Below are 23,707 nucleotides of genomic sequence, written 5' to 3'. Positions count from 1 at the left end.
TGAATGAAGCCATGATGGCCACTCCATGACCCTCAGAAACCATCTGCACTGAAAAGATACAAAGCAGCAGCTTGTGATGGGAACTGGCTCTTCTCCCACAATACAAACTGCAATTGTTTATGTCTCAAGACTCTGCGAACACTAGGAGCAGGCACAGACTGGCCATTTGTGTCCTCCGGACAATTACCGGGAGTAACAGTGCACGGACACACTAGATAACACCTAACATCTAAGGAAAAGAAACACCAGATGTTCCAGTATGGGCCCTTGACAAAATCCTAAATAAAAATCCTTGCTTAGCATTGCCTGGGTGGGAGTCTCACCTGCATAGGGGACGCCTTGCCTGGGATCCTTTCTCTCAACCAGCACTCCCCGCCTGGCCATGCTGTTGGGTCCCCCAGCTAAAGACGTGGATGTTGTGAGTACCCGGTTTGATGTTACTTTCATTTTCCCATTCTTGTATTCTCATATTTTACTGATTTTCTTTCGCTGTAGCTATTTCAGCCTAATTTTGTATATCTCTACTAATAAACAATCATTGCTTACTTATTAGATATTTGGTCTGAGTGGTCCTTTGGGCAGGAAAGACGCTATTCTTTGACTGATCCAACCCCTTTTCCCTGGTTAAAACAGATGGTGAATAGTTTTCAGAACCAAGAACATATTTTCTAGAATAACTGTGTGGCCACTGTACCAGGGATGTTCATACCCTGCCTCTTCTAATATTCCCTGGACACATCTCCCACTCTGATTCTCCGGGAGGAGGTGCATCTCCCCAGCACTTTCCTTAGAGCTATGGCCACATCTTTATTCCTCAAGCTATAGATAAGTAAGTTGAGCATGGGGCTGAGGATGGTGTAGAAGGCGGACACAACCTTGTCTTTCTCTGATGTGTGGTAGGAATGGGGCAGCACATTGGTGTAGATGGCTGCCCCATAGAAAATGCTCACTACCATAATATGGGAGGAACAGGTGACAAGGGCTTTACGCCGGCACATGGTAGAGTTCATCTGATGGATGGTGAGCAGGATGCACATATAGGGGACAATGGTGATGGGTATACGTTTGAGCGGCATAAGACACAGCAGGCGTACATCAGGGTCTCATGGAGTGACATGTCAATACATGACAGTTTCAGCACCACTGGGATCTCACAGAAAAAATGATGATCTCTCAGGACCCGCAGTAGGGGAAACTCATGGTGAAGGGGGTCAGCATGAATCCATCCAAGGAGCCACCAACCCAGGACCTCACCACCATGAGAAAGTAAATTCTGTGGTTCATGAGGAGAGGGTACCTAAGGGAGTTACATACAGCCACATACCAGTCAGAGGCCATGAGGCCCAGTAGGAAAAATTCCCCTCCAATCAGAGGAATATCTGAAGAGCACAGCCCAGAAAGGAGATCTTCTTCTCCTTGGACAGAAGGTCCTGCAGCATCTCAGGGACAGTGATGCAGATGTAGACTGCGTCTATGATGGAGAGCTGGCAGAGCAAGAAGTACACAGGCCTGTGGAGGTGAGAGTCCACATGGATGAGCAGAATCATGACCACGTTGGCCATTACAGCCACCAAAAAGATGGAGAACACCACTGCAAAGATAAGCCCAGGGAACGTGGGATGGGTGATAAGGCCCAAGAGGATAAAGTCAGTGGAGTTCTGGAGAATGGCCTCCTTTCCTATGTCACATGGTTCCTCCTCGGACTCCACAGGCAAAATATGGGTGGATTAGTTAATAATCTGATCCTTAGTGAGAGGCCATCACGAATAGGATGTCAGAAGCAGTGTGGGATAAAGAAAAGAACATAGTCTTCAGAATCATATTGAATCCTGGTTTCAACATTAATGACCTGTGTGACATTGGACAGATTAATTTATAAACTAACTCAATTTCATCATCTGTGAAATGTTATAATAGGTTTATATCCCTCTAGGATGGATGTGAGATATAAATGTAATAGCTCATACATTATCACTTTTAGAGCTTGCTTTATTTTTATTTTGAACCATCTTCTATATATGATCTATAATCTTATCACTTTAGATCGGATAGTTCCTGAGGTTGCTAACTGTGCCTTCCTCTCCGTATTGCCTTGCAATCAATATTCATAGGTTGATTGAATTTAAATTGTTCTCAGCCATTAAGATAATTACATTGTTAAGATCATACATAGACATACATTCGTGATTTCATAAATTGATAGGAAATAAACATGAAGCAAATAAATCTCTATAAATTTAAACTTTTTGGCTGCTGTTATTACTAAACAGCTTTGTGAATGGTTGGAACATCAAGGATTAGCAAGGTGGTGCTACTAACCTAACTTGAGGGTCCGAGTCCACTGAGCTTTGGTCAGATGTGCTACCAAAGGAGTTCATGATTTAGGCTCAGGTCCCTTTAACCAGTTTGGTCTCTTTGTTCTCACAGGATAACTTAGGGTGATGAATCTCGAGTAAGGACCACCATAAACTTCATTCCACCAGCAGGAGTTTGGGTTTATCATCAGAGCAGTCTTTCTGGTTGGCATCATGGAGTGGGCTAAGATTTTATGACTTAATACTGGCTCACATCACTCCACAGTGGCCTAAACTTCTCTTAAATTGTTGTTCAGCCAGAGTTAACAGAGTTTCTCTGACAGGGCAGCATTCTGAACTTAACAAAATGTTATATTATCCTAGGAATTCACTGCTAAGTAGTTGTTTTTCTTTTCATTCCTTAGCAGTTATTTTTCTGCCATGGCACTTATTCCTCATATTCATAAGTAAAGACAACTCCAGATGAGGAAGAAACTCATGAATTTACAGAGAAAAAGATAGTATTAAAACTCCCTTGAACTAAATGGTAATAATTCTCATACTATAATAATCAGAGCAATAGAGAGACTTATTTTCTTCTGAGTGTTCATCAAAAATGGAGTTATAGGTAATATTCTAGATAAATAAGTAAAATTTCAGAGGAGGAAACTAAAAAGCAATTTTCATTTACCTTAAATTTATCACACTGTATCAGTTAAGGAGGAGAAATATAAAGACCTGGATACTGAATAAACCCTATCTGGGTATCAAATATTAATTATCAACAAACTTAATAAAAATTAGCTACTTCTGCCTACTTTAATATGTGAAAGATTTTCTAGTGACAACTAGCTCTGACTCATATAAAAAGAGACTGAATTTAAGACTTTACAAATAAAATTGTGTTTATAGGGCCCTGCAATAACTAGCTGGATATTAAAATATTCATGTGTGCAGGCAACAACTTTATCTTGGCCAACAATCTTTTTTTTTCCAATTAGACACACTGTAGCTTTTGTGTATCACTTACAGAAAGTATTAATTCAGCTACCAATCATCCCTTTAAAAATACAGTGAAGAACTGAAATAGCAAAGAACGTGATCAAACAATCTGAAAATTGCCTAGGAAATAACAAATTACTTTTGAATCAAAATATGAGCAAGAGAATTTTATTTTATATAAGCACTGAGATTAGACTCCACAGAGTATTCAAAAGAGTAAATCACCTTCATTGTCTCAAATCTCTTTGATTAAGGAATTAAAATTTTCTAACTCCCAGATCCTCTCTTAGAGTAGATCCTAGAATAATAGACTATAAAAGCTGAAGGAGAGGAAAGATATTATTTGAGCCAACTTCCTTATTTTTAAAATTATCAGAGACTTAGTGCATAAAAGAACCACAAATTGGATCCAGGTTGCTCGTGTGTGTGTGTGTGTGTGTGTGTGTGTGTGTGTGTGAGAGAGAGAGAGAGAGAGAGAGAGTGTGAGAGTAGGCAGCAGACCCTGCTTGAAGAGTATCATGCTAAGAAACAATACAAAGGAGCATATTTTACTTTTGTCAATGAATCAAGTATATAGAAACTAATGTGACACTCGGTCAAAATGCATAATTAATATTATACTAGGAGGTATTTGGCATGACAAGTAAACAGTGACAATGAATATCTACCTGATGAACACAATGATATTTTATGATCTATTTCTGTTTATATCAGTTCCCAGGATCTACTTTTAACATTAGTGTTGATGCTACTAAGTAATGTGTGATTTGGTTTATTCACACATACAAAATCCCAGATTCCATTCCCCATTAGGTAACCATTCCTCCACTATCATCATTCTCCACTGCTAAAGGCTCTCAGGTTTTCTTCCTTTTCGCTCCTCAAATGGAAATTTTTCTAAAAAAAAAAAAAAACTTTTATCTGCATGACATCTGATACGAACCTTTCTGATGTTCAAGGCAGAAAATACCCCGACTCCCAGACTGGTTATCACCTCACCCAGCCTTGTTAGGACATGGGAGTGGGGGAAGATCCAGCCAAGGTGTGGAAGGCACTGTGAAGGAAAGATTTGGATCTGTGTACTGGAAAGAGATGGTGAGTTTTATAAGAGGTGTTGATTCTGCCTGTGGTCTGCTATGTGGAGAGAAGTAATAAGACCTACGAGGGTCTCTCTGCAAGGTGCCAACTGGTAGAAGCTACATGTTTCAGAACAGGCCCAGATTTGTTCTGGGAGTAGCCACAGAAATCCAGCACAGTGTGTGACCCTCACAGCGTCTTGTAAGAAGAGAGCTCCAAGTGAGATTAGGCAATATTCTACCAGGGAGCATGGCTGTCCAAGACGGAGAGGTCTTGGACCAATCTTTTCTGATATGTTGTATGTAAACATTTTAAGTTTTCTGTTTATTATGATGTTTTGACATCTTAAAAAACCTTTCTAGCTATGGAGAGACTGCCCCTCCTTGGCTGCTCAATTCTCAGAGATAGCAAAGGGGCCAGCTGTAATCATGTCTTTGATATGCAAACTAACCAATTCTGAGCCAGATCTCCTCTGTTTGGAATGTGCCCCTCTGGAGACAATATTCTTCAGCCTTAATCATCCCAGAAATAAGTACCAGGCAACCACAGACTACACTAAAGCCTGATAAAATTATTCAAAGTAGCCAATTCTAAACTCTTCCCCTTGCCCTGTCTTATCTTTCCAGTGGAAACCTCAATGAAGGCTGTGGCCTAATGCTTTCCTTCTGCTCTTGTCTTCTGCCTTCTGACCACTCTGGTGACTCTCCCATTCAGCCCTGTGTGGTGTGCCATAGCTCCAGCCTCTAGGATTTGTAACTATAACAAACTGTATTTTCCTGAGCCTGCTCTCTGTCTCCTTTTGTGGCCATTCCTGACTGAGATTCAACATAACTTAATCTCCCAAGCATGTGAAAAACCTTCACCCACACTTAATTACATACAAATAGGGTAATGTTTGCCCTAAAAATATTCAGAGAGAAATCCACACTTCTCCTTTAGTAATAGATCCTTGCCACCTACCCATTAATATCTGAAAACTCTTCTTAATGAATACTAAGCTCTCTCTTCCAAACAATCAGGACTTACAAGCCCCTTTCCTCTTCAGTAAATTTGTTCATGCCTTTTTAAACTATGACCTGATTCTCCTTAGCTTCCCACATTTTAAGCTGAAGTATCCCTTTTTCAATAGTCTGGTGGCCAAAAAATAAATGCACAAATTCATCCTTCTTAATCTTGAAGAGATTTTCTAATAGTCACAGAGTGATACCTAAGGAAAACATCCTAGTATATGGAGAATGTTTTATCTGATTTCCATGAAAATGTGATTCTGGCTTAGAGCCGCTGAGTCCAAGCCTTACTAAGGCAACAGTGAAATGGTAGACTTCTTAAAAACTGGGATTTGGAGGTAAGACTAGGTCAAAATAAAGCTTTCCATTTATACTGGATTTCAGCATCCCAAAGGCGGAATCCTCAACTTAGTAATTAATCTAAATTTACTGGGTTTATGTTGTGCACTAGAGGAAGGTCAGCCAAAGCCCATCCCTCTTTCCAGAGGTTGTATTATTTTCCTGAGTGAAAGGTTGTAATTATTTCTTGATATTTCATCATAGAACTACTTATCTAATCCCGGCATCTCTCCAAAGTAATTTTTAAAAATGTGACCTAAGAGTGAGTGTAAGATTCACCCTAAATTTAAAATTGAAACTTAAAATTTTTAAAAGGAGCTCTGTCAAACTAAAATATCCCTCTCTTCCATGTCAGTGGCTTATTTTATTTGGGGAAAATCATATTAAAATTATGCATTTGACACAGAGGTTAACTTTTTTTCATAGTTATTCATCTAGTAAGTAGTGGAGAAGGAACTCAGATTCAGAATGAAATAAAAGAGACATGATAGAAAAGAGAAAACAGAAGAGGAGAGGAAAAGAATTAAGAAAGCAAGAATGGAGGGGAACGGGGGTAAAAGGAAGAAAGAAACAAGTGATGAAGTAAAACATAAGTCATATATTCTCTCATGTTATTTTGCATAAGTACAAGAGATTTAAACATGAGATAAATTGAACTTTCTAAAACTTGTTTTTTTTTATTTCTCTAGAGCAGTAAATGAAAAAGGAAGTGGTCTCATTTGGGGATGATAGTAGTAAATATCACAATAGAATCTTCTCTGTACTGGGCCTGGTGATGGGCACATTACTTATATGATTTCTAATCACCACAAATTCATTAGACATTGACTTTAGACTTCATACTCTCTATATCACAGATGAAAAAACACACACATTTCCAGCCATTTAGGATGCTATTCAATAACTAATTCTTCTTGAAGAATATTTTGTGTCTTCAATAAATGTAAGAGTTGTTCAATTGGATATCAAATTGATTTGAATAGAATTTTCCCTCCAGTGCGATGTCACTCACTACAGAGCCATGAATGGGTTACAACCAGATATTGACCCTCTCAGCCCTCGAGTGGTCTGCAGTGTCTGAGCTGACTACAGCTAGCAGGGAGTTGATTTGGCTGTCAACAGCCACCTCAGTTTACCTCAGCGTGCCATAAGACTATCATTTATTTTGGTATTTATTTCATTAAAATGGTTGACAAGTGCTGCTATAACAATTAAGTCGTTTCCATTGTTATTATCAAGTTTGCTAAGGCAAATGGCACAGCATGTGAGCATCATAATTTTTCATTTAATGTTGAACTTACCTCTAAAAGTACAAAAAGATCCAAATTATTTATATATAATAGATATTCTGTGACTTCTCAATCTTCCTTTTCATGTTTCTTGTTCACTTTTCTCTTTGAGCTCTCTCCCTCCTTCTACCTTGTAGCTCCTTCTGCCCTTTCCAGGATTATCCTTTGTATAAAGGAAGAGATAGACATGAACCCTACATTCCAAAACAGCAATTCCCCAAATCTGGATGTTTACATTCCCAGCGCTTGGTTTGATTTCCAATCTATCCACACTATGCCAAAATGCTAGCTGACATTTAGAGTGAATCCTCTTTGGATAATACCCTGCTATTTATCATGATAAGAGCTAAGTTAATATATTTTTAAAAATGTTCTTTCTAAATTTCTAAAGATTTTATTTCTCTGTTCATGTCCCTGAAAGACAGAGACACATAACAAATGTTTCCTAACTGGAGATTCAGACATGGACAAACAAAGCATGCAGACACTGAGAGACATGGGAGAGGACAATTTAAACACTGACAGAATATTGGATCTAAACAGTGACTCAGAAATCATGTAATTCTACCATATCCTTTGAGAAATGACTAAATTAAAAGGCTCAGAGGAAATGCTTATGATCCCTGAACTTGGGATAAGGATACCTGCGCTGTAGCTGACAGTTCTCCCATTTCCTGTGTGTTCTTGGCCCTGGAGTTCCCTTCTTAGAGGTTGTTTTTCCATCTGTTAAATAGGGTTTGACACAATCATCTCCGAGGTTTCTTCAAGCTCCAGTGTTCTATGATGCAGGATTTAAATGATGTTTCCTTATTTTTTGTTTTAATCCTTATTACTTCATTATATTTACTTCATCTGCAGGAATCCTATCACTGCTACCAAAGTGGACTTAATATATTTATTTGCTACAAATAACTGAGTGAAGAAAATTATATTTAGAGCATTTCTTTAGAGATTATTGAAGGTGCTCTGGGATATCTAGAAACAAAGACTGTGAATCACTAAAATTAAAGTCTACATTCTAAGGCAAACATTGTTGATCCAAGCAACAAAGGAGCAGACATAAGCAGATGACAGAACCTAACCAGAGCACGCTTGAATGATCAGGCGCTCAAGACAGAGAGAATGCACAGTCACAGGTTGAGAATCACGTGTCTGCCCAGAGTAGGAAACACACCTCTCTGTTCCTTATCCAGCTCACTATGAAACACTAGACTCCTAGTGGTAGGGGAATTCCAACCATTTTAGACTAAAAATTATTTATATTGATACATTAGAACCAAAGAGGCCTAATTTGTGCACCATAAAGGGAGCAGATATAAGTTTGCCTACGTTTTCCGTGGTGCAAAACCTTCTTGCTACAACTAATTGCATCTGACCAAGAGAAACACATCTGTGGTAAATGTTTCCATTACACATCTCTCCTTTCCCCCCTCATGTTATTACCAGTACACTTCAGAAACCCATTTATAAAGATTCTGAAATTCCCCTGTCCCTGGAGGTCCTGCTAATATAGGATAATTAAAACCCCAGGCAGCACTGGGGAAGAACAGCATCACTGTAGACAGCAGTGGATGCTGTAGCATAGTCAAAATAGCAGAAAATGTGGGAATGGACAAAGTGCAAGAGGAAGGGAGAGAAAAAGAAAAGAGAAAAGGGGTTGCAATGTAGGGGTTGTTAGGTATGGAAGAGGGGGGAATACAAATTAGGGAAGAGAAAAAAAAGGAGACAAATTAAGATGGAAGAAAGAGGGAGGAAAAAAGGGCTTAAACTGGGGAACGGCAGAGCCCACTAATGCAAATATGCCACAGATTTGATAACACTACTCTAGAGGGGAGAGAATGAGCTGATGTTGAAAAGAACTGTATTACAGAACACATGACATTTATTTTATTTATTCAATTTATATTATTTGAGTGTGAACTATATATCTAAAATTAAGCTAGGAAAAAAAGCAAACACACGTGAGAAATATGCCTGGGGGTTTTTGGCCCCTCTTGATTCCCTGGGTTAGGAAAGGAGGGGTCAGTCCTGCACAGGTGGCTGAGTAGTTCCCTTCCAAGACAAAGCTTTCTTTATGTTAAAATGTTTTTTGACTGTTTTCCTTAGTTCTGCAGTTAGGCAGAAACCAGTGTGAAATGACTGAATGATATCTAGCCCCTCATGATACACTAGAGGCAAGGGCTATGATTTTATCACAAGGATGTGTAATGGCCAGTCAACTAACATTAATCCTTGAACTATTTTCTGTATGTTTTATAAAATTTTTATGTTGAAGATAGAAGACATTCATCACCTCTGTAGCCTCATCTCTGCAACATATAATTCTGCTTTAAGTGCAATGTCAAGAGACAAGAGCACTTCTGGAATAGACGTGGGTTAGGGAAGCAGGTTTCACTGCCCCTTCTCCATAGCGATGAGTTAGCTATAATAATACCTCATGGTATATAGCATCTTCCAAACCTAAAGTTGCTTTGCACCAGTTATCATATCCTTGTAAAAAATATCCCTCTAAGATAAGGAGCAGGTTAGAATATCCTAATTTAATATATTGAGAAAGAGGAGTTTAAAAATTGAATTAATTTCTTCAACCTGATGTAGGAAACTTATCTATAATTAGAATTTAACAAGAGTTATCATAGCAAAGCTTCTCTATAATGAGAAACCAATTTTCCTAATCTCACTATTTCCTTCCTAAGCAGAATCCATTTATAAGGCATGGTCACTATTTCTAAATCGGAAAATGACCAAAACTTTTAATCCTGGTCTAAGTCGTTCTTTCCATGACACAGGTATTAGAAATCAAATTTCAAAGAGAGTAGAAGACTGAGTTGAGGAAGGAGATCAGGACACAATGGTAGAGTCTAAAAGTTGACTCCAACTTCTGCTTCCAATCTTGGTGTTATTGAGGGAAAATAAGACAGATGTCTACATTTAGGGATAAAAAATAATGTCATCTTTGACTCATCTATCCTCTTTGGAAATGCAAGATAGAAAATAGGGCGTCTTTGAAAGCTCTTTAATGAGATGTCTCTCCTTTTCTTTTCCAGAGTATGGAAACATTGGATTTTCTAAAACATATGTCAAATCCCAGCTGACTTGTCTATACACATTTAAACCACCCCGATACTTTATATTTTATTTATTTATTTATTTATTTGTGAGGAAGATCAGCCCTGAGATAACATCCATGCCAATCCTCCTCTTTTTAGCTGAGGAAGATCGGCTCTGAGCTAACATCTATTGCCAATCCTCCTCCTTTCTTTTCCCCAAAGCCCCAGTAGATAGTTGTATGTCATAGTTGCACATCCTGCTACTTGCTGTATGTGGGACGTGGCCTCAGCATGGCCAGACAAGTGGTGCATCGATGCGCGCCTGGGATCCAAATCCGGGCCGCCAGTGGCAGAGCACACACACTTAACCACTAAGCCACAGAGCCAGCCCCTACCCCAATACTTTATGTTTTAAAAATGAGTTTATATATAATTACATTTTTTCTTTGTAATGCAAAATATTTCCTTCTTGATAATGAAATACAAGATAAGTAAACTCCAAGATAAAAAAGTAGGAAGAAGGAAAGACTGAGGACTTAGAATGAGTTTAGTCAAGTAGGGAAAAGCATGGAAGAGAGGAGATAACAATAATTTTCTCTACTTCAGAAAAATACTAGTTAATATACGAGTATTCAAATGATTAAATAAATAAAGCTAAATTAAAATACTATTTAAAAGTAGAACTAAGTGAGTAGCTTATATTAAATTCCAAAAGAATAAATTAACCTTCAACTCTCAAAGAAGTTCCATTCTTCTGCATGAGAATCTTTGAAATGAAATATATTATGCCATCAGACAATTTAAATACAGGGAAAAAGATATGATTTAAAACTGCCCTGATTGCTTCTATTAAATTATGTCATTAGGATGTTGGAACAATGAGGGTTAGAAAACGTAGGAGCCATCCACGTTTACCAATGCCTCAAAACCACATTTTTTTGCACTGAATCCATCCTTCTGGAGTGATTTCAGCAAAATCTTATAGGGAAAAATGAATGTGCTGATCTCCACCAAAATTTGATGTACACTATTGTGTCTATAAGCCGTGCTGATGGAATTCAGTTGAGAAAATTAATCACATAGAGTCAAACCAATTTTTTTTTTCCAAATAATTGTTATGCCAATACTGGCTTGATTGAATTAAATGCTTTGGAAGACCAAAAACATCATTTGTAGAAAAAAATCAATTAGATATTGAAATAACATTTCACATACAAAGTAGTATTTGACAAGTTTATGTCTTTGAAGTGGTCAATTTGCAGAATATCTAAAGAGAGACAGTGGTAAAAAGCCAGAGAAGTAGCTGAAGATTAGCATTTCTTTTGCCATGACTGGCCATAGCAAGAAACAGGCAACTGCTTGGTCTCCAGGAATTCATGCTTTGTGGAAAGCAGAGAGGTGACTACTGAAACCCCAACTTTACTCTCATTCCATCTAAAATTGTCTATTGTTCAGAACCCTCATACCTTTCAAAAAATAACCATATCCTTCAAATCCCACAGTCAGCTTTCCAAATCCCAAGAATGCCTCACAGTTGCTGGCATATGGGTGACTCGCTAATTTTCCAGGTGGAGAATATTTAAATCCAAAAGTGATGACAAAGTTCTTTATCCTTTTCTTCAAACCTCTAGCAGCAAATGCATTTTCTTTAGAAGGTGATTACCCTTCCTGAGCAGAAGCATCTCCCCAGAGCCTTCTGTAGGGCCTCTGTGACATCTTTGTTCCTAAGGCTGTAAATGAGTGGGTTGAGCAAGGGAGTGAGGATAGTGTAAAATGCAGACACGGCCTTGTCCTGCTCAGGGGTATGGTAAGAGTGAGGCAGCACGTAGATGTACATGGCAGCCCCATAGAAGAGACTTAAAATCACCATGTGTGAGGAGCAAGTGGCCACTGCCTTTCGCCTTCCTTCTGCCTCACTCATTCTGTAAACAGTGATGAGAATCCTCATGTAAGAGGCTGAGATAACAGAGAAAGGGATGAGGAGCATCATGATGCAGCATACATACATGACTGTCTCATACACTGAAGTGTCTATACAGGAGAGCTTCAGAAGGGCAGGGACCTCGCAGAAGAAGTGGTTGATTTCCCGAGAGGCACAGAAAGGGAACTGCATGGTGACTGGGGTGAGCAGAAAGCCGTCTATGGACCCTCCTAGCCAAGCTGCCACCACAATCAACAAGCAGACTTTGCGGCTCATGAGATCAGGGTAGCGCAGGGGGTTGCAGATGGCAACATACCGGTCATAGGACATGAGTCCTAGGAGGAAGAACTCAGCTCCTGCTAAGGTCAAGTAGAGGAAGTGCTGGGCAGTGCATGCTGCAAAGGAAATGGCTCTCTGGCCCACCATCTGGTCAAGCAGCATCTTGGGCACAATGGTGGAAATGTACAGGATGTCCATGAGAGACAGCTGGCTGAGAAGGAAGTACATGGGGGTGTGGAGGCGGGAGTCCATGTGGATGAGAATGATCATGATGGTGTTGCTGCCTATGGAGATGACGAATACCAGGAGGATGAGGACAAAGAGAAGCCAGGGGAAACGGGTGTTGCTGAACAAGCCAAGGAGGACAAAGTCAGCATACATGGAATAATTGCCCCACTCCATAGCTCTGTAGGGTACACAAAAGAGAGGCAGACATGATGGGTAAAGTTGGACACGAAAGATAAATATTTGGTTTGATTAAAACCTTGTAATGTGGTCATGAACAAATCAAGACAAATTAATCATATGTCTTTGTGTTAATTTCCTCCTTTTTTAGTACTTCCTGGGGCTGATTCCAGCTAATGGGTTACTTTGAGAAATTAGCCTTTACCTTTAGGTTCTAAATATGATGCACATCCATTCATGAATCTCAGAACTTTTAATTTCCTGGACGAACAGCCTCAGTAGGATTATATTATGTCACACCATTCATTCAAGGATGATATGTTTGATTTGCTGTCTATTACTTCTTAACTTAGAGGTCATAATGAAACAATTTTATGTCCTCTGCTTCAAAAACATTAATTAATTATTTTATTTTTGCTCAAGCATAATCTTACATTATGGAGTATACACATAAAACAGATAAAAATGGAACCTGTCTGACTGAATAGGGATAGAGTGGTGGATAAGGAAAGGAGGGACTCTCCACCATACACTTCTCTCCGCACACTAGGCTCTAGTTCTCACAATTGAAATTCAGTTTGGAAACCACTGATCAAGAGTATACACTTTGCCTCTGAAAGGATAACCACCTTGACTGTTATCTAATTTACAGATTCATGACTCATTTGCACATTGTAAAATTTGAGTGCTTAGCTTATATTTATTAGGCGTTGGATACTTGAAAATAATGATTTCATGTTGAAGAATAAAACACAAGAGCTCTGAGCTCTGAGAAACAATCCAAGAATTAAGAGAAAGAACACAATCAAGGGAAACAATGTTTGGGTCAAGTGGTGTTTATTTTTCTTCTTTTAGCAGAAAACTACTGATTAATAATATATACCTTATTAATATGATTAGTGAGATGGGATGAATAACTTTTTAATAGAAAAAGGAATGAAAAAATCTGATTTAAATAATACTGGAGGGCGTTATCTTCCAAAAGAGGGACCTTTCTGCTTAAATATGAAGTTTAATTATGCGTATGCAGCTATTTAGTTAAATAAAATTTTACCACACTTATAAACTAGTAGGTTATTTGTACAGTTTATATTGGCATCATATAGATCTGCACTGTCCAGTACGGTAGCCACAAGCCACATGAGGTTGTTGAGGACCTGAGACATTGCTGTTCTGAATGGAGATGTGTTGTAAGTACAAACTGCATTGAGAATCAAAAACTGGGGCAAGGCTGGTGGCATAGCAGTTAGGTTCGCTGCTCCGCTTCAGCAGCCCAGTGTTGGCAGGTTTGATCCCTGGTGCGGACCGACGCACCACTTGTCAGGCCATGCTTTGACCATGTCCCATATAAAGTATAGAAAGATGGGCACAGGTGTTAACCCAGGACCAACCTTCCTCAGTAAAAAGAGGAAGATTGGCAATGGATGTTAGCTTAGGGCTAGTCTTCCTCGCAAAAAAAAAAAAAAAAAATCAAAAACAATGTAAAAAAGACATGCAACGTATCTCATTAAAATTTTTATATTGGCTGCATGCTAAAATGAAATTTTGGATATATTTGGTTAAATAACAAGGATTAAAATTATTTTTATCTGTTTCTTTTTACATTGTTTTTTATAATTTTATTTATTTTTTTCCCCCAAAGCCCCAGTAGATAGTTGTATGTCAAAGTTGCACATCCTTCTAGTTGCTGTATGTGGGATGCGGCCTCAGCATGGCCGGAGAAGTGGTGCATCGGTGCGCGCCCGGGGTTCCGAACGCGGGCCGCCAGCAGAGGAGCGCATGCACTTAACCGCTAAGCCTCGGGGCCGGCCCTCTTTTTACATTTTTAATGTGGTTACTAGGAAATTTAAAATTATCTCTGTGGCTTCCATGAAATTTCTACTGGAGATCACCAGTTTTGGAGCTTCCCTTTTCCAGAATATGATGGCTCCTAATAGCTCCATCTAACCAAATTTCCCAGAATTGAATATAACCCAAAATAGAAAGAATTGAGCAAGAAAAATCAGGTGTAATAGCAAATTAGAAAAAGTAAAGGTGTTTCATCTGTATGCATTCACCTGCAAATAGTAGCAAGAGCACGTTAATAACAGAGTGCTTAGTGATTCATAAATCTCATTTGATTTACTTTCCCCAACAGCCTTATGAAATACTATAGCACTACTTTACCCATTGAACAGTTAAAAAAATGATATTTGAAGAGATTAAGAGACTTTCTCAGAGGCACATGACTCTGGTTAACAAGTGGCAGTACAATCACTCTATACTGTTTTTCAATAGTCCTAAGTAGATATCAATTCATTCATTCCGCATATATTTTGTGGAGCACCCTACGTGAGTCAAAGTTTTAAGTTTTAAGTTCTGAAAGGACCTAAAAGAATGCACAAGATGTGGTCTCTGCTTTCAAAGAGCCTAGGATTGAGGCAAATAAGAACGCTTATAATACGTTTGGCCACAGGTGTACTTTACGGTTGGTTTTGATTAGAATCTCTGGGGTTTTGACCCAGCCAGTGTATAATGGAGAATATAAAAAGGGCAGAACATTGAGAGAAGAATTCAATGGAAGTGATGAGACCTGAAATCCAGTGGCTGGTTGATAAGCAATTCATCTCTAATTGTGAAAATACATTATCATTTAGGTTTTTATTGATGAGACCCACATAACATCCTTCTAAATTTTTCAGCTTTTTCATTCTTGAAATATTACTAGTTTTACATCAGGGCTTTCAAGAGCTGTTTTCCTGATGAGTATCTTTGTTCTGTTCCTCTCTTCTTGTCCCCTTACTGTGTTAAAGCACTGGGGAAATTAAAAGCAAGCATTCTGCAGCAATCCACGTAAGGGAGAGAGAGGGAATGCCCACTCGGCTCTACCCATAAGAAGTTTAATAAGAGCAAGCTCCTTGGAGGGCTCTGCTCATTACTTAACTATAAATTCAGAGGATAGTAGATGCTTAGTGGAGACCAAGCACAGCAATTGCTATTGGTCCATGGGTAATGTTAAAGCCCATGCAGGAAAAATGGGCCCAAAAATCTCCCTTTCAGGGCAGGAATGTCCTTAGCCTTGACCATGAATATTCCTGAGTTTCATTCCTGAAACTCACTAATGAGGCTTTAGAGATCTCTCCAGTATTTTCTACAAAAGGAAAGGGGTATTTCAGCGGTTCCATAATTCCTCAGATTTTAAAAGCATTTCCCTCCCGTTTTGTCAGTGTTGATTCATGCCTTGCATGTAAAAAATTACAAGCCAGTATAGCAACATTAAAGAATATTTGGAAAATAAGAAAATAGAAAGAAATCAACTGGAATACTTCATGGCCCCATGTAGCAACTATTTCTATGTCTATGTATAATTTTTTGTGTAAGTATACTTTCAATTTTTTAATATGTATAACAGTACGAAATACTATTAAGTATACCTTTTCCATGTAGATGTGCAATGTTTACAAAGAATATTGTTATGGTTAAATGATGTAATATGTACTTACTATTCTTCAATTGGTTGACATTCACGTTGCTTCTAAGTTTGCTTATAACGTAAAATGCTGTGGGGCTAATTTTATGGGATAGGTCATGGAAGATGTGTTATTAGGCTTTTGAAATCCATCACCAAATTTTTATACAAGATTTTTGGTGACCAGTGATGCTGAGGACAACAATGGTGCTCATGCCAGCATTTAGCAATAGTATCTAAAGTCACTTTAATATATGTTTCTTTGGTTATTGAGAAATTTAAACACATTATCATATGTATATTTTGTCTTTCTATTATTTGTTGTGGGATTTCATTGTTTATGACACTTGCCCTTTTCTATATTGGGGATTTCTCAAAAATTAGCATTTCTCTCTATAGGATAAGGACATTCTTTATGTATAATATTTATTGCAACAATTTTACCCAAACTATTACTTGCAATTGTAACTTTATTTGATTTTTAGGCCAAAAGTGTTTTAAATATTTACTTAATAAAGACATTTATTTTTCTCTTTGAACTCTGAGTGTGGTTTGGAAAGTTATGCCTCATACAGGTCAGTCACTAATATGTAATTCTGCTTTAATCCAGCTATCAAAAGTTTTTAAATGTGTAAAATTTTAATAAATATAGAATTATTTTGCTCTTTGTTGAACATTTTAGGACTACAGTTTTCTCTACAAGACCACATATGTAATAAATTTTTCCTTTCCAATGAGGACAAGGAGTCCTATTCCTACTCATTCGAATAAGCAGAAGAATTCAAATGAAAACAAAGAATAACCTCAGTGAGGTCCACTACCTCTCTCTGTTGATAAGGGGAACACAGTATCATAGATGAAGTCAATTTTCACCCATGTTGCATGTGTAAATTCTGGTTTAAAATATGGATACTAAAAATCAGATTGGTCTTAGGTTATTCTTAGTCAAAATTGTAAAAGCAGTGACAATTAAATTTTGGAATCTCACTGTGTGCTTTCCAAATCTTTTCTCTCCAATAATAGCAGATCCAATAGCAGATAGCTGGTTTTCTTTTTCTTTTTCCTTTTAAATGTTGTCACTTTCCTGTCAAACTCTACTGTATGTCAAAGATTGGCACAATTCTAAGTAACCATCTAATTCAAATGACATTTGAGAGTGCGAAAAGTCTCAACCAGACAAGCTGTTATGACAACTGGCACAAATGGAGGATGACCTGGGCAAACGGAGAAAATGTGACCTTCACAGTAGGCTCTTTAGTCCTATGTATAATCTAATCCATTTATTTCCTCCTCAGTAGTATTTTCATATGAAGCCTCACTTCTAATTGTGAAGTGAACAAAAAAAGCATAGAACTGTTTTTAAGATAAAGTAATTTGGGGAATCTTCAGAAGGGTAGAGAAACTTTGACAAAAACAAATGACCATCCTTCATTCTGAAAGCAGACTAATGGCCTAATCACATTCTCGGCTAAATCTCAAGAAAAATTGATCGTAGATCTTCCTCTGTGTATCTCCACCTTGGAAACTTATTTTCCTTGGCATTTGGTGTGTAATACTATAAACATTAAACACTATTTGGGATCAGAAACCTGTTTTCACAGGCTATCTTCATCATTTATGAGTTTCTTGATATCTGGCAAGCCACTCATATTTTTTATCCTATCTGCCTTCAGTAGTACCTAAGTATAAAATAAGAAACTGTGATGGGATAGTTTCTTAGAGTAGGATTTTAATATTTTTCTAACTAAGTTATCTTTCAAGAAATTAATGAATTACCTGAGGAGATGTGATAGTGCAAATAAATTAGATAAACTCCTGTCCCTATAAATACTTCAAAATTATGTGAGTGAATACACTTTTTCAACAATGAGAACTTTCTTGAATCTTGATGAATAAATGAAAAGCAATAAGAAAAGTTAATATATTTTGGTACATGAGGAAACCATTTGGTTTAAAACTAATTTGGCCTGAACTTGTTTTTCCAGAAAGGACTGACATGGCCTCAAGAGTGCATTATACATCTGCTCTAAACATTTACAATGTCCCAAAGCTAAGAATGAGGTTCTTAAAGGTAGGGATGTATGCTTCCTCCATATCAGCATTCCTTTAAAGATAAACATTTCTTCCCAGAAACTAAGGATTAATTACTGACCTACTGTGCTCATCTTGTGACCACTGACCTGCTGTGTTAGCAAAATATAGTGTGGCTGTAGTAAAACAGATATTCCTGTCACATTTACTGTATGCTCCTTGTTCCAAGACAAAATATAACCATGCTGTACCCCTGACGTCTTTGGAGTGCTTCCTTCCTCGGTGAAGGTTGTTCTCCTCAGCTATAGGCCTCAAAACTGACTCATATAATAAACTCAGCGCAATTTTGATTTATAGATTGATTATGGACTATTCGTGTTGACAAGCTAAACAACGAAACAAATCTGTATAGAATTTTCCTGAGAAGAAAAATCACCTATGTTCTGATCTACAAAACAGAGAATCATATCAGCTGAGAGAAGAAATGAGATCAAAATATATAAAATTTGCATGAGTAGCACTGATTCATGAATACCTATAGTAGAATACTGAGGCATATCAACCTCAAGATTTCCTATATGTCCCTAGTTTGAACCCGTTTCCCATTAAATAAGTCCAGAATTTGATATTTCAAACACCCCATGATTGACACAAAGTTCTCAGAATTACTTACCTCACATGATAGTCTCCCCTGGAGGGTCTGAAATCTGACAGTCTGAACTGAAGATCAAATACCTACTATCCAGAGAAAAATCTTACAGAACTAAAGTAGCAAATGGAATTGCTCAGCATTTTTAAACGGTGAGTAACTTAGAGTAAAAATCAGATCTTTTAAAGTGAGAGATGATATTCTGAAGAGAAGCAAAGCAAAGACAAGAAGAGATAAACAAAGAGAAGGGAGTGTATGAAGACAGGGAGTGTCCATGGATTGAAAAAAGAATGAAATGGTGCAGTGGCTTCAGCACAGAATTACATCTTGTTGGCATAATGTTAAGAGTCAGTCTCTAACCAGCGTGAGATGCTTTAACATAGGCAAGGATAGGCAAATAGATTGATAACCTAGAGATAGACAGGCCTGAGTCTTTAAATGCCTAGTAAAGATGGTGCAAAGAAAGTTGACAATGGCTACATTATGGAGGCTGCTAAAAACAAAGAGATCGAGTAACTTAAATAGGAGTGCTTGAATCATCATAGTAGATCAATACTCTCATTTGAAAGAACAACTGACATCAGAACATCAGTCCCTGGGGCACTTTGTCCCTAGCCTACCATTACACAGTTTATCCAAGTGTGATAAGACCTTTTACCTTCCTTTTTTTAATTCATAAAAATGTAACCTTTCAATTTGCAAAGAATTACAATAATTAAACTGACCTCAAATAAATCAGGCTGTGGGACTCTGCACTCACATTAAATTAATTAGTTTTTTTTTTTTTTTTTACTTTTTTCATGGTTTTATTTTGGAAAATTATCTTTTAACATTTCTAACCCTTATGCATTCCTCTCTTCAACGATTAAAGAAAAATCCAACCTTCTTAAGGAAGTAATATCTTGCTGAAAATACTACATTTTAGGCCCACTCTGTTACTAAAGTATTCACTTGGCATGTAACCATCTTGTCTTTTTTATAAGTTGTGTTACCAAACCAGGACCATTTTGTCCATCACACAATGTGCCAATCAAGTTTTAGATGACAAGTTTGGCAGCAGAGAAATGGTTTATTCACAAGGCAACCAAGTGAGGAGATGGGAGAACAAGTCTCAAATGCACCTCCCTGAAAATGGGAATTAGGGGTATTTATGGGATAGAGGGGCCAGTTGGTCTGAAGTGTGGGGATAGATGATTGGAGGTAAGGAAAATTGAGGTAATTGATCATCTTCATGGCTTTTCATAGGATGCATGTTCACAAAATGGTGGCATTAGCATGATCTGAGGGTGGAGTTTTTGTCCTCCTCCAGACATCAAAGGGTCACCTATTGAACATTCACTCAGGGCCAGTTGCTGAGTCAGTGGTCTCAACAGGCCTGAACTGGACAAGGAGTTGACTCTCAGTTCCTGAAAAACAACTTGAGCAACTGTAACCATGCTGACCCAAGGGTCAGAGCCATTATCTTTTAGGAGCATAGTGAGAGTCTGATAATACATTGCTTATCTACATGACTTTTAAGAATAATCATTAACAGCTATCTGGCAACCAATATCACTTGTGATAAGTTATAAGAAAACTTTCATCATTACAAAGCATTCAAAATATATAGTGAACAACTAAAAGCAATAAGAAAATGAAATCTTTGAGTTACTTAAAGCATAAGATCCCTTTTCCCCTCTTTTCCAATAATGTCGCAAGTGCCCACACTCTGGGAAAAAAATCCTAGGCCAAGGGTTATGGCTGCCCTACTATCTCCCTCTGCATCATCTCTTGGCCCTTTATAATACAATTCACATTTACCTCTCCCTGCTGTGTGCATAAATGAGGGTTGGATTTGAGGTTTCCTGAGCCTGAAGTTTATGTAATAAGGGGAGACTTCCTCAAGAAAAAGGCTGCAAAATCATGATTACGTGATTTTACATGATTAGATTCAAACATTCTCTTCCGATGAGAAAAGAAATCCCTTCAAATTACAAATTGAAAAAGCCAACACATACTGAAAAGAAATTCAGAGAAACACTAACATAATCTTGTTATCATTTAACTGCTTAATATAATACTTGAACAATTTTTTCCAACCATTTTGGGCTGCATATTCTGTGATTGCACTTTATAAGACAATGCCTTTTTCTATAGAAAAAAGAGAAGGATAACTCAATTATTCTAGTATGGTTGGCTGAGGATTTTGTTTTTTCAAATTTTGATACTTTAGAAAAGTTTCTTTCTGTGTCTTCTACTTCTTTAGCATTGGGGTCCAATTTGAGATGTGTTATTAAATTATTTTCGTATACGACTTTCCTTAGCTTGAGCTTACCAGAAAACTGATTTTAGAAAATAGATACTGAGTTGCAAGTATTTTCTTGAGGAATGTGATCCAGAGAGCAAACAGGAAGGACAGAAAGGAGTAGGGATTAAAGCTGGGGGAAAAAAGCCAGTGCCAAGGTGATCTGTTGTGGTGGCAGCCCTGACGGCTGTGTGGAAGCTGTCTCCAGGGACCCTGGAGAAGCCAGGTCAGATGCATCTCAGCCCTGTCTTTCATGAGGGAAAAAAAAGAGCAACATCCATCCACCAGCTACCAGGCCTTTTTCGACGTTCTCCTCCAGGCCGTGTCTGCAGACATTCAGAATATCTTTCTTGGTGGTCCCTTCATGGTAAAGAACAGAAAGAGAGGCATAGCGTGATGAGGCCCCATCTGGTTTACCAGTATGACACTGGTTGGCTCAGAACAAAGCTGGTGATGAGAGTTTTCAGTGGTACCCAAGACGTGTTCCGTGTGTGTATTTGTAGTGTAAGATTTTAGGGCATTTCAACTTCTCTTGTGCATTGACCTTTCTTACTTTTCATGCTGAGAACATAATGAATTTTATATTATCTATTTACACATCACAATGTCTGTCAAATCAGATATATATGAAATATATTTTTGAGAAAAAAGTATATATATACTGCTATATAAATTCATATCTGTATATGATATGAATCACTCAATGATATGACTCACTTCTTTAACTGGATTTTAAAAATTCTGAGAAAAAATAAGTTATTTTTTTTTACTAAAATATTTCTCTTCTCTTTATGATATGATGTAAATATATTTTGTTATTCTTTCCTCAATTGCAGAATACCTTTTATGTATATTTATTAGTTCACATTTATTACTTTTACTTAATAATACACTTGTTTGTATCTGAATTTTCCCTGTTTATAGAGAAATTGTATATTTATATAATTAAATTAATATATAAATATATACTGTTATAGAGAAATTAAATTATTAATAAATAATTTAAAACATTTTTGTTGTGATAAAATGTACAAAACATAAAATTTATCATTTCAACCATTTTTAAGTGTACACTTCAGAGGCATTAAGTACATTCACAATGTTGTGCAACCATCACCACTATCCATCTTCAGAACTTTTTCATTATCCCAAATAAAACTTCTGTGCCCACTAAACAATAACTCATCATACCTTGGCAGCCAGCCCCTGGTAACCTCTATTCTATTTTCTGTCTCTATGACTTTGCCTATTCTAGGTACGTTGCAGCAGTGGAATCATATATTATTTGTTCTTATGCTAATTGCACTTAGCATAATATTTTCAAGATTTATCCCTGTTGTGGTGTATATCAGAAATGCATTTCTTTTTAAGGCTGAATAATATCACTTTGCACCTACCACATTTTGTTTACCTATTCATACGTTGATGAGCAATTGGGGTGCTTCCACCTTTTGTCTGTTGTTAACAATGTTGCTGTGAACACTGTTGTGTAGGTATCTGCTTGAGTCCTTGCTTTCATTTTTTTAATATATATACCCAGAAATAGAATTACTGGATCATAGAGTAATTGTGTGTTCAACTTTTTGAGGAACAGCCAAACTGTTTTCACAGTGGCTGCACCATTTTACATTCCCACCAGCAATGTGCTGGGGTTCCAATTTCTCCACATTCTCACCAATATTTGTTATTTTCTGTTTTCGTCCTTTTTTTTTAATGTTAGCCATCCTAATGAGTACAAAGTGTTACCTCATTGTGGTTTGATTTGCATTTTTCTAATGGCTAATAATGTTGAACATCTTTTCATGTGCTTATTAGCCATTTGTATATATTCCTTGGAGAAATATCTATCCAAGTCTTCTTCTCACTTTTTATTTTGTGTGTGGGTGTGTGTGGGTGTGTGGTTGTTGTTATTGAGTGTAGAAGTTCTCTTAGTACTCTGATATTAATCTCTTATCAGATACATTATTTACGAATATTTTCTCATTCTGTGGGTTGGTGCTGCACTCTCTTGATAGTGTCCTTTGATAAGCAAATATTTTAAAATATTATTTGGTCCAACTTATCTATTTTTTCTTTTTTTACCTGTGGTTTTGGTTTTACATCCAAGAAATCATTGCCAAATCAAATCTCATAAAGATTTTCTCTGTTTTCTTGTAAGAGTTTATAATTTTAGCTCTTACATTCAGGGTTTTGATCCATTTTGAGTTAAATTGGAAAGTGTTCTTGAACTTTGCTCTCAATTTTCAAAATTGTTTTGGCTATTTAGTTTCCTTTGAGATTACCAGTGAATTTTAAAATGCTTGAAGCATCAGAGCCAGAAGCAAGTCTGTGGATTATTGTTCAAATTATAAGATATAAAAATGTAAATGGAGCTAATTATTAAAATATATTTATTTTACAAATTTTGAAAAGGAAGCATGGTTTATGTTACAAAAGTATATGTCACTTGAATAAATTATTGAACTTAATAAATACCCAGCATAATAAATAAAAATATACCCACAGCTAGACATCTTACAGTGAAATTGTATAAAGTCAAAGATAAAGAGAAAATTGCAAAATGAACTACAGAAAAAAGAGATTATTTAACATAGTGGCAGTTAAATTGAGAGCTGACTTCTCGACAGTAAAG

General features: G+C 37.2%; 1 protein-coding gene and 1 pseudogene across 1 annotated transcript; both read right to left on the bottom strand.

The window, feature by feature from the left end:
• Window positions 1-719: 719 nt before the first annotated feature.
• On the bottom strand, window positions 720-2,378 carry LOC101393970 (olfactory receptor 2T35-like; annotated as a pseudogene).
• Window positions 2,379-11,706: 9,328 nt separating this feature from the next.
• Window positions 11,707-12,660, bottom strand: LOC101394985 (olfactory receptor 2T27). Its single transcript, XM_004427495.2, has one exon. The coding sequence runs from the start codon at window positions 12,658-12,660 to the stop codon at window positions 11,707-11,709; it is 954 nt and encodes a 317-aa protein (XP_004427552.2).
• Between the last annotated feature and the right edge of the window lie 11,047 nt (window positions 12,661-23,707).

The sequence above is a fragment of the Ceratotherium simum genome, chromosome 37 (assembly GCF_057802395.1).
Source record: "Ceratotherium simum simum isolate JZ-2026a chromosome 37, ASM5780239v1, whole genome shotgun sequence".
Classification (NCBI taxonomy): Eukaryota; Metazoa; Chordata; class Mammalia; order Perissodactyla; family Rhinocerotidae; genus Ceratotherium; species Ceratotherium simum.
Note: the sequence above shows the minus strand (reverse complement) of the source record. Positions and strands in the feature narration are given on the sequence as shown.